Below are 12,500 nucleotides of genomic sequence, written 5' to 3' on the forward strand. Positions count from 1 at the left end.
CAGCCGTAACGGAACCTGAAGCCCCTCTGGAGGGGGGGGGATGGAGGGAGGGACAGAGAGAAGGGTGGGGGAGAGAGAGAGGTGGAGGGAGAGAGAGAGAGGGGGAGGGGGGGAGACAGAGAGTGAGAGAGAGAGAGGGTGAGAGAGAGAGATGGAGGGAGGGTGAGAGAGAGAGAGATGGAGAGAGAGACAGAGAAGGAGAGAGAGAGAGATGGAGGGAGGGTGAGAGAGAGAGAGAGCGACAGAGAAGGAGAGAGAGAGAGAGAGAGAAGGAGCGAGAGAGAGAGAGAGAGAGAGAGAGAGAGAGAGACTTAATACCACCAGTCTACTACCCCTCCCCCTTTATTATAAACCTGTAACACCATGACATACATTCCGTAACATCTAAAGAAGCACATTGGAGAGGTCAAAGGTTACCTGTTTAGGCTGTTCCGTGATTTGGAGGTATGGTCCATCAGCTGTAGTTTAAAACAGAAGACACAAGTTGAAGATCATACTTCTGCTAAATACGTACACACATTTTCACAGCACATCATTGTCGATTGTGGTCAGCTGCGTTTGTGAGTTCAAAGATGTTTGTTGAATCGGGCAAGAAATCTGTAGAACACGGCTTTGTTAAAGACGTAGGTTTGATCATAACCTGATGTTTTAACAAAGCAGTGTTTTACAGATGTCTTGCCTGATTCAACAAACATCTTGCCTACAGGCTGTAGCCCTGAGCTGTCTCCAAAACACATTGAGACAAATGCATTTGGACTGGAGAAGTTCAGATCCTCACTAAACAAGGATCTCGGAAATGCTTCCACAGAGACCTGGAGTACTTCATTCATTTGGACTGTGGGAGGGTGGTGGTGGTTCTTTGACTGTCTGTCACAGACACAGAAAGAAAAAGAACCATGTTCCTGCATTTGATTTGACTGACTTTTCCCATGTCTGCAGAAAACAAATGGTAAACGGTAAATGGACTGCACTTAGATAGCGCCTTTTTTGTTGCTCCAAAGCTGCTCCGAAGCGCTTTACAGCGGCCTCTCATTCACCCATTCACACACACATTCACACACCAATGGCGGCAAGCTGCCATGCAAGGCGCCGGCCGGCCCCGCTCACTGGGAGCAATTTTGGGGTTCAGTGTCTTGCCCCAAGGACACTTCGACATGTGGCCAGCCGGGGCTCGAACCGCCGATCTGCCAACCTTGTGATCATTAGACGGCGACTCTACCTCCTACAAAAACAAAACTAAAAAGAAAAGAAACTAAAAAAAACTAGCGTTTAGAAAAAAGAAACGATTCTCTCAGGTTTCTCTCCTCCTGAGACTGAACCCTCAGTCTTCCTCTTCCTGCCCTGTGCCTCCCCAGGCCACCAACCCCCCCCTGCCACATCCTCCTGCACGCCAGCCACACAGAAGCCTGCGCCAGCCATGCTGCTTCACTCTCTAGAGAATCCACTACCCCTGTTTCATAGGCAGGTAAACAACAAACCTAGCCTAGCCTGGTATATATTATTATCAACACTGTTCCTGACCTTAGTTCTCTCTCTCTCACACACACACACACACACACACACACACACACACACACACGGACACGGACACGGAATTCAAACCATGCTGGAATATGAGGTGGCCGTGTGCCAAACGGGAAAAGAAACAAGGAAACAAGGTCTGCTTGATACCCTGACGATATCCTCACTTGTAACACAATGACATCATGAGCCTCTGTATCTGACAGTGTGAGGGCATGACCACTCATCTTGAATGTGCTACTGGATAGGGGAGACAGAGGGGGTATCCCCCCCCGCCGCCAGAGACAGAAAGGAGAAGCTTCCCCCTCCATGCTCACACTAACAACTAACCGCTGGTCTTATTCAACTCTCTGTTTCCTTATACGAAATATTATAAACGTTTTATTTTTGTAGTGTGTGTGTGTGTGTGTGTGTGTGTGTGTGTGTGTGTGTGTGTGTGTGTGTGTGGAGGGATGGAGAAGTGAGAGTTGCCAGGGAGAAGAAGAAGTCAGGCCTGTGTACATACATCTACATTACAGCTCGTGAGAGATCGCGACGTCACGAAACTGTTTTTCTCGTTACAGTTATCCTAAAAAGAGAGGCTGGTTTTGACCACAGAGGTGTACCGCTTTTCACACGTCATCTCTTCTCTATTGCCTGTTTGGGCACGTTTAGGTATTATATACATATATATATATATATGTTACGGTACATGTGGGAATACGGTACATGTGGGAAAACTAGGGTTAGGGTTAGGTGCTAGGGTGCTACGGTTAGGGTTAGGGGTAGGGTTAGACATGCCAGCATGTACCAAGTCGACGTAGCACCTAACCCTAACCCTAGTTTTCCCACATGTACCATAACATATATACAGTATATATATATATATATATATATGTTACGGTACATGTGGGAATACGGTACATGTGGGAAAACTAGGGTTAGGGTTAGGTGCTACGTCGACTTGGTACATGCTGGCAAGTCTAACCTTAACCCTAATCCTAACCCTAGCACCCTAGCATCTAACCCTAACCGTAGCACCCTAGCACCTAACCCTAACCCTAGTTTTCCCACATGTACCGTAACATATACATATATACATGCAGGTCTAATAACAGCATTCTCTTTAATGTGCCAAATGTTAGATCTGAATTTGGTAAAACCGCATTCTGTTACAACGTGGAATGTACTTCAGAAAAAGTTGAAACTTAACATGTTCATTCCACTCTCTGACTTTAGACTGTGTGTTACAGAGACTTTGAATCATACATGCAAATGTGCTTAGGTTATCTATGTGGTTAGGGTATCCGCTCACTGTTTCTATTGTTATTTCATGTTGTTATATTGTATGTTTTTATACTGTATGTGGTGTCTTTTTAATTAAGTGCTGCTTTTCTTGGCCAGGGCTCATTTGAAAAAGAGGCTACTGTCTCAATATGACTACCCTGGTTAAATAAAGGATTCATAATAATAATAATAAAAAATATAACGCAAATATGGACAAAAGTAGGCTCGACCTTACATATCGTGTAGGTCGAGATTTGTCATACAAGAGGCATTTATGGCACTTTAGCTACAGGCTGTGGTTGGGGTAATGGTGGCCTCAGGGTTAACGAGTTGGACTGGTGATGAGAAGGTCATGAGTTCTAATCCCACCTGGGAACACCACCACCACCACCACCACCACCACCACCACCACCACCACCACCCCATGTGTGCCCTTGAGTAAGGCACTTAGGCCTAAATGACTCCAGGGAGACTGTCCCTGTAATCTCTAATTGTAAGTCGCTTTGGATAAAAGCGTCTGCTAAAAAAACTAAACGGTTGCTTTTGGACCTGGCAAAACATTGCATGCTGGGAAATAAGAGTGGTGAGGCGGCCCTGTCGCTCTTACCTGTCCGTAGGGCAGCGGTCTGGGACATCGGAGGGAAGCTCAGCCACAGTGGATCTATATCAAAGTACTACAAGTGAAGGAACAAGAAGAGAAAGGTCAACAAGGATATTAACACTTAATCAAACATGAGGGGTCATTCTGACCCCTGTGAGTAAAGAAAACATGTTATATCTTCGATCAAATTTCAGGACCCTCCTTTCATGACTTTTCCTAGATATGTGCGTTCTACCACCCCAGCATCCTTACATTTTCAAAATTACATCAGGATAAGCTAATGTAAAGCTATTTGGCAGTAGCATTGTAAAGACCCCCCGATTTGACCCCCGAGGCGGCTCTTTTAGTAGGTAAAAAAAGCACGGCTGTTCCTTAAGGGCCGGTTTCACCAACAAGGCCTAGTCCAGCCTAGTCCAGTCTAGTCCAACCTAGTCCAGGATTAAACCACACTCGACTCGGCGCAATGGAAAATCTGAATCGAGGATGCTTTTTAGTCTAGGATTAGGCTAATAGTCGTAGGGCCGGTTTCACAGACAAGGCTTAAGCCTAGTCCTAGACTAAAAAACATCTTCAATGGAGATTTTACATTGAAAGTGTGATTTAGTCCAGGACTAGGCTTAAGCCTTGTCTCTGAAACCGGCCCATAATCTGCGTACATGAAACCAACCATACAAGCTCCTTCCACTGAAGTACAGATTACAGGTAGACTAACAGTCCCTGTTTGAGATACACTGATATGACCACCAGAGACAATTGCACAGGAGGACAGGTATGGAGGAGGTGAGCTACCTGTGATTGGCCTGGCAGGTAATCCTCTTCAGCCATGGCGTCTGTGATCAAAGACAAACACCTCTGAGTAAAGTCATGGTTGATAAACACGCAATCCAGCTAAAAAAGATCTAATTTAGTCCTAGTGAGAAGTACAGAAAGACTGTGTAAGGTAGGGAGATGAAAGGGATGTGGAAAGTTAGATTAACAAGCAGAGGTTGTAGCCTACATTGTTTCCCTTTTTTTTTTTAATGTATCTTTATTGTGTTTTATCTTTACCTTTTCTTCATACTGTTTTCCCCTGCTTTTATATTCATTCTATGCTTGTATGTGTTTTTATATATGTTTTTATAATCACTTTATGTTCTTATTCCTGTTGTAAAAGCACTTTGAGCTGCATTTCTTGTATGAAAGGTGCTATATAAATAAAGCTTTACTTACTTACTTACTGATTACCTATTTATTTATGTATTATTACAATAATGAATAATAACTGTCTTACAAGACAAGTACATCAAGAACATCAAGACAATACAATGATCTCAACACATCCCAGATCTAAACTAGAACGTGTTACACTGATAAAGATTAAGCCAGACACGTATAGATATATAAGTATATCCATATACACTTAGTCTGTCAGACTTGACTGCAAAAACTAAACTGTACATTGTGTATCAGAAGCTATGGGGCACATTAGGGCTGCGTTCGTAAACACGCTGTGGAAATCTGATCAGCACTCACGGAACAGCTCTCGTCCAATCCGATGACTCGGTCCCTTTATGACGTCGAACCCCGTGTGCGCTCTGGCGCTGTCAGAGCGGATTTACGAACGCAGCACCCTAAGATCAGCTAAGCTAGCATTGTGTGAACTGTGAACGGTTTCACCCAGCAAATTGTAAACCCTGTCTTCTAACATCCCTGGGTCCTTGTGAGTTAGGGTATAAAGATTAAAGACAGCACACAGAACGTAGCATTTACCACCCCAACTTCTTTGTTTTGTTGTGTACCGTACTGCCAGTAGTAGCTGGGGAATGAGGAAGTGGATGTGACTGTTTAAGTGAAACACAGTTTGTGTAACTAAGCTAAGCTAAGCTAACGGTGAAGGTTTGATAGAGGCTACTTACACTTACATGGCTGAACTGTGAACTGTCAGTTCACTTCACAAGTGTTATAACTCGTATACACTTCCATGTAACTGTAGAAATGTATTATACAAAAGTGTAGTCAATGCTCTTACCTTAAGTCCCAGGTTCTGTCTACATCCACTAGCTGTGACAGCCAGAAGTCCTGTTTCAGTTGAGCCAAGAAGCTTCAGACATTATTGTTGCGCCATGCTTGGGGTGATTTCAGCTCGTTTGACACAATCAAAAGCCTCGTCAGATGGCACCACCGGTATATAACATACGGTTCTTATGATTTATGAGCATGAAAAGTAGTTTGCATTGGTAAACGAAGAGGATTTCTCTCTAGTCTGGGCAACAAAAGACTCAGCTAAGCCTGGCGACATCGACTTGGAAGAGTTGGTTCAGAAACTTGACTTCCCCAAACTGGAAATTCCCAGTGACGTAGCTTGTGAAGGTACGGTAATGTGGTGTGTTGACCCTGTTTGTATCTGCCACCTGGCGGTCACTTAGAAGTATTACGGTAAAATGAACTGGATTGATTTGATTGATTTGATTAGACCATTTTAATTTAAAAAAAATAAAAAATAAAAATAATAATAATAACTGCATCTGAAGCATCTTAAATAATATAATAATTTCATACACAGCTTACATAATATACATAATTTCCTTTCTGACCAAATCCAGCAGCCAATCAACCAGCTCAATGATTAAAGGTGTTTTTAAACAATTAAATGCAATTAAATGTCAGCAAACCTATCATCAGCTTTAAGCACATTATATAATTTTCCCAGTTACCTGATGTTACAGAACTGTCCATGCCACTGCCAAATGACCTTTCTTTACATTACATTAGGCCTGTGATCAAACCACTGTGAAATAACAATTAAAAAGACAACAAGACAGTATTAGATGTCCCACGTCTAGTTTTATTTTGGTGGACACATACATGTGTTACACTTTACCTTTTCATATATCTTTAGATTTAGTCATGTGAACATTCATAGTAATCAAACTTTAACACCTAAAAGCCTCTGTAAAACAATACAATTAGTGCAATTTACAGTTAAAACTTTACAGTTCAAACTAAAAACAGCTTTTGTCTGCAAAAATATACATACTTTTTCGTTATAACATTTAACCGTCCATTAAGACTTAAGGTAAAAACTTAAAATATCTTCGATTACGGCAAATAAAAATGACAGAAAAATGACAACATAAGTTATCTAGAGGCACATTAGCTCAAAGTGGTCTATAAAGATATTAACAACCCACTGCACCAGCTGGAGTGGACACACACAGATGTATGTTAAACATTTTGACACACTGATAACACCACTGAGGTTCTAGAAGCACTTCAATGAGGCACTACGTGAAGGATACAGGCCTGTCTGGAAACACACCCAGGCCCCTTCACCCTAGACACGACACACCAGAGTAGTGTGGATCTGAGAAGATTTGACAGGTATAGGCAATATAGTCAGTACTCAAGTTGTAAAAAACAATCAGGGGGGATGGTGGATTTGATCATATGGGGACAATTTGTGCTGATGACAGCGCAGAGGGTGGGAGACCAACTGTGTACCCTTTTGATTGTTATTAAAGGATAAAGATAATTATTATACTCCTAAAACAACATGCATGTTATGGATGGTCCCCGGGCTACCATGGAACCACTGCTCTTACATAGTTAGGGTCAAATGCAGAGGACAATTAGTGCAAAAAGCATTTTGTAATTCATTTTTTATCACCTTCATTGATAAAACGACATAAGGGATGGAAAGGGGGGATGGCAGTTTTAAAAAGGGGGATGATTTTGGCCATTTTTATTTCAGGGGGGGATGTCATCCCCCCTCAACTTGAGTACTGAATATAGTGGTAGCTCACCCTTGCCCTAGAATGCAAGGTGGAGTTTTCACCATAATGCTTTTACCTACACACTCCTTCCAGATGTCAAACAAGTGTCTAGAGTGCAGTAGGGGGCCAGGGCGTGGTTCTGGACAGGCCCTAGGCCTAACGACACCACAGGACGACACTTCGGCCTGACTGAGGGTTCATCGCACAGCAACAGGCACAATTTTGACGCAGAAAAGCGGTAAACTTACTACGGTATTTAGAAGCACACAATGGCAATATTCAACACAAAAACAGTACCTTGGGACATTGCTGTAATGCAGATTTCAGTGCGGTGAAACAGTGAAATGAAAAATGGCACATTTACAACCATAAAACCTTGTGCTGCTGTCGGAAACAGTCTGCGACAAACTGACTATAAAACCACTTCTCCCAAGTATTTTCATAGCGGGGGTGGGGGGTGGAGTGGACATTGTCTTTGGAGTGGAAAGCATATCAGCATATCAGCTATCAGCTAAGGAGCTGGCAACGCCGCTGAGCGGACACAGTGTTTACAAAACATTTCCTGTGCTTTAGGGGGTTTGGAGTTATGAGGCCTATATCACATGGCTACGAGCATCACAGCAATGCCTCTAAAACAGACTGTGTCTTACAATGAGCACTGGGGAGCAGGTCTGACCCCACTGACATCAAAGACAAGATATACCAAAGATACTGTAGGCTACATATCGATGTAAATACACAAGACCCTAACCCTCTACACGGAAGCAGAAATACAGCACTTCATGCATCTCTAGAAGGAATACACGTTAGACGATATCTCATATAATACAGACTAGAATACTCACGTTACTGTTAATACATACACGGGGTGTTGACTGTACATGCATAACACAATAACCATGACAACCGTTGTCAAGTGGTTTCCAATGCCCTCTGACTGACTGGATGACTTGAAAGGTGAAAAGGTGAGAGGCTGCATCTCCATAGTAGCTTCCCCTCCTCGCCACCAAAGTCCCTTCTCTCGTCTGCACTGGTTGAAAGCAAATACGTGGAAATGTCATCCACAATACTTTCACCTATCAGCTCAGTGCAGATGAAGGAATTCGAATTTTGAATTTAGCCATTTTAGCAGACGCTTTTTAATCCAAAGCGATTTACAACTATAGAGTACGGGGACATTCCTCCCTGGAGTAACTGAGGGCTAAGTGCTAGTGGTGGTGATTCAGGCGGGGTTTGAACTCACAACCTTCCGATTCACCAGTCCACCTCACTATCCACTAGACCACACCGATACCATGAAGGAGGTGTCAAGGAGATGCAGCCATGGAGGAGGACCATTGTTCCTCAGCCCTCTCATTAAGTAGAGAGGACAAAGAAAGGAAGCGGAACACAGCCAATGAGGTACTAACAACGGGTGACATCACCACGGTGTGTCCAATAGGGCCCGGGGTGACCTAACACTGTGTTCCCTATTCAATCAAAGCTTGTAACTGTCTTCATACTGTTCCAATTCCCCTACTCAACAAAACCATATAAAAAAAAAAAAAACGAAACCAGACAAAATCGATTCAAACCAACCTAAACCGTTTCAAAATCGTTTCAGTGTGAAACCCAAAATCACTTCTGCAACATAACTTCACATTCCTCATTAATTCCACCATTGCGGTCACGCGGCAGCCAGAATGCTGTCGTTGATTTAAACTCAACATCCATTTAGAAGCTTTGATTGAAAAGGACTTTATTCTAAAACTGCTACAGTTGGAGTGAGGGATTCAAACGTTGTGTCACACACCAGCACCAAGTAACATGAACGAACCAACTGACATTTAACTTCGATTCTTTTGTTGTTTTAAAACGACGACAACCATGGGTTAGTCAAATACTGTCGTGGCGACATAATCACAGTGTTGGGGGGAACCATATTACTAGATTATTATATTATATATAATATTATTACTACTAGAGTCATGATTCACAACATAGCAGGCCCTGTCATTTCTGCATTACTAGGAATGTGGACGAATTGTCTGTTATTGAGGCCGATGGGGGGGGGACAGGACTGTCAACAGGAGGGGGGGGGGGGACAGGACTGTCAACAGGAGGGGGGGGGGGGACAGGACTGTCAACAGGGGGGGGGGGGGGACAGGACTGTCAACAGGAGGGGGGGGGGGACAGGACTGTCAACAGGGGGGGGGGGACTATAAACACCATCTCTACCACAGACTCAACCTGATCTAGGTGAAGCGTACAAGAGTACTAAAGAAACCTAGAAAACATGGTGAAAAACAACCTCCCTAGTTAATAATAATAATGCAACTGTATAGTGGATTGTGGTCTTCATCCAGCAGCCGTTTCATTACAGGAGCTGCAGGTGAAATGTACGTCCCCTGTGGCCCCGAGTCAAAATTGCAATTTCACAATAAGCTGTGTGTTTAAAAGAAGTCCTAGTACGAGCCAGCCTCCACAGACCACAGAGATACGGTCCTGACATGTCAAGTGAACAGGTAATAATAATACACATTTTGCTACAGATAGTTTTAGCTTAGCTTTTGACAACAGAGTGGCTGTACAGGCCAGGAGACAACAGCATGCTAATATCATAGCCGAACGAAAAAACATCGGTGGGGTGATTTTATACTTCAACACTATCGTTCCACAATCCGAACGAACGAATGAATGATCTGTATCGTCTTCGTAACAGGTACAACGACATTTAAATGCAACTAGCCCTAGGTGCTAACAGCAGATTCGTGAAAGGTTTGTTTTGTTTTTAGATGCTGTAGTACAGTGAGAGTGTCATGTGTGTAGCTTCTGGAAAGCTAGAGAAATTAATAGTGGAGAAAGCTAAGACATGGTGTTACTATTAGAGTGACACTTTCAAGTCATGATTCCATTAAGAAGTCCTACATCTTTTCCGCTACAGTTTCCCCGTCTCTGACGAGACATCTGTGAGGTGTTCTGAGTGTCTTTGTGAGGTGGTTAAGCATCGATGAGCGTATATCCAGCAGTGAGTGATTGCTACAGGGAGAGATTATATACAGTATGAGGTACTCAACTACAGGGGTGAGTATGCACTTAAGGAACATTGAGATGTGAGTCTCACAGTGAGTGAGTGAGTGAGTGAGTGTGTGTGTGTGTGTGTGTATCTGTGTGTGTGCGTGCGCTGATATGCACATTTCTCATAAGTCTCCACTTTTGAATATCGATCCTCCTCGTTGAAAGCAGCACTCGGCAGTTTTCCTTCCCACGGTAGAGGCAGTTTTATGCTTGATTAACGCGTCGCTCGACAAAAACTAAGTGTTGTTAAACAATCTATGAGGGTGTCAGCGACATGAGAATGTTCGGTGACACTAGGCGTCGTTTCTGTTGCTACAATTCTAAACTGAAGGGTTCGGGGTCTTGGTAGATGTAAACGTCACTGAGTAATTTAAATTCTTTGTTTCAAAGAAGACCTGGGGGTGGTTACCACAGAATTAAAAATCAATCAGTGTCAGTTACATTTGCCAAAACCCACCCCCCCTCAGTTTAGTAATCTAAGGAAGGGAGCCAGCCTTCAGTTTACTTTACCCAGACATGCGTATCACTGTGGTACTGAGACGGAGATCGAGGTGACTAGCTTTAAGTATTACTGAGGTAATGTAACAAACAATAGGCAGTGTGTCTCACAATGGTTTTGTTACAAATGCCACTAATTTGCCACTGTGCGATTTGGGGCAAAATGTGAGCTATTTCTTTTTCCTAATCTACTTTGGCTGGTATGTTTCCCTTACACTTCCCACTTTTTTTGTTTTCTAAGCACTTTGAGTATTTTTGACTTTGTTGAATCGACGATTTGACACGATTAGTGGTTCTGTAGCTGCTCTAGAACGGAGGAGGCCGAGACCCGATGGGAGTTAAACATGGAAGGTGAGAATGGGTCAGAACTGTAAACACCTGTGACAGACAGACTCCTCCTTTGTCGACACGCCATCCTAGGAGCTGCCAGTGCTAGCGAGCTACGCTAAACCCCTCTGAGGAGCCATGATGGAGGCCCTCAGGCCCCACAACCACAGCTTTGCGCTCCGTGACGGAGCCAAAATGGAGTCCCAGTGGCACCGTGGAGCAGGGTAAGAAGGCGCGGCTGGGGAGCGTCAGTGGCCTCCGTCGCTGGATGAAGGACTCTCGGAGCGACTCTCCCTCAGGCTGGCCGACTGCTGCTTCTTCTGCTTGTGCTTGGCCTTCTTCAGCATCCTCACCTGCACACACACACACACACACACACATACACACACAGAGAAAAACACATCAAATCAAGTGAATCTACAGCACTTTGACTAAAGTCAAAGTGACTGACTGACTGACTGACTGACAGACTGACTAACTGACTAACTAACTAACTGACAGACTGACTGACCTTCGGCCCAGCGGCGGAGATGATGATGTGTCCGGGCGCCTGTACCCAGGGCTCACCGTCCACCTGCACAGTGATTGGCCGGGTCACCGTGAGACGCACGTAGTTGCCCTGGGCGATACGGATGCCCGACCGCAGCCCGCTCTGCACCTGGCCCTGCGACACACACACACACACACACACACACACACACACACACACACACACACACACACAGAGACACACACACACACAGACACACACACACACAGACACACACACACACACACACAAACACACACACACACACACACACACACACACAGAGACACACACACAGAGACACACAGACAGACACAAACACAGACACAGAGACAAACACAGACACAGACACACACACACACACACACACAGACACACAGCCACACAGACAGACACAAACACAATCACAGACACACAGAGACACACACACACACAGAGACACACACAGACACAGAGACACACACACAGAGACACACACAGACACAGACACAGACACAGACACAGCCACAGCCACACAGACAGACACAAACACAAACACAGAGACACACACAGACACAGACACACAGAGACACAGACACAGACACACAGACACACAGAGACACACACAGACACAGAGACACACACACAGAGACACAGACACACACACAGACACACAGACACACAGAGACACACACAGACACAGAGACACACACAGACACAGAGACACACTCACGGAGACACAGACACACACACAGACACACACATGTTTATAGTGGTGGGAGGTAAGATAAAGAAGAAAAGTCAGGGCAGACACTTATTAAGTTTGGTGTAATTGTGAGTTTTTCATGTGTACAGTTTTGAAATAAATAATTGATTACAAAAAAAAGAGACAGAGAGGGAGGGAAGAGAGAGAGAGGGAGAGAGGGGGAGAGGGAGAGAGAAGAGAGAGAGAGAGAGAGAGAGAGAGAGG

The 12,500-nt window shown here is 44.2% G+C and overlaps 2 protein-coding genes across 2 annotated transcripts in view; both read right to left on the reverse strand.

Moving 5' to 3' along the window:
- The window catches only part of nfkb1 (nuclear factor of kappa light polypeptide gene enhancer in B-cells 1), a 33,890-nt gene extending 28,354 nt beyond the window's left edge, over positions 1-5,536 (reverse strand). The window contains exons 1-5 of the mRNA XM_080526295.1: positions 5,397-5,536; positions 4,178-4,218; positions 3,395-3,461; positions 418-458; positions 1-26 (exon numbers count right to left, since the gene is read on the reverse strand). The exon at positions 1-26 is cut by the window's left edge and continues 73 nt beyond it. Of these exons, the coding sequence (XP_080382421.1) occupies positions 1-26; positions 418-458; positions 3,395-3,461; positions 4,178-4,213 (170 nt within the window). The 5' untranslated portion in view covers positions 4,214-4,218; positions 5,397-5,536. The remainder of the gene's footprint in view (positions 27-417; positions 459-3,394; positions 3,462-4,177; positions 4,219-5,396) is intronic.
- Positions 5,537-11,262: 5,726 nt separating this feature from the next.
- The window catches only part of dgkq (diacylglycerol kinase theta), a 19,740-nt gene continuing 18,502 nt past the window's right edge, over positions 11,263-12,500 (reverse strand). The window contains exons 22-23 of the mRNA XM_080525180.1: positions 11,534-11,686; positions 11,263-11,375 (exon numbers count right to left, since the gene is read on the reverse strand). Coding sequence (XP_080381306.1) covers positions 11,271-11,375; positions 11,534-11,686 — 258 coding nt within the window. The 3' untranslated portion in view covers positions 11,263-11,270. The remainder of the gene's footprint in view (positions 11,376-11,533; positions 11,687-12,500) is intronic.

Source organism: Nansenia antarctica (genome assembly GCF_963989245.1).
Source record: "Nansenia antarctica genome assembly, chromosome: 3".
Classification (NCBI taxonomy): domain Eukaryota; kingdom Metazoa; phylum Chordata; class Actinopteri; order Argentiniformes; family Microstomatidae; genus Nansenia; species Nansenia antarctica.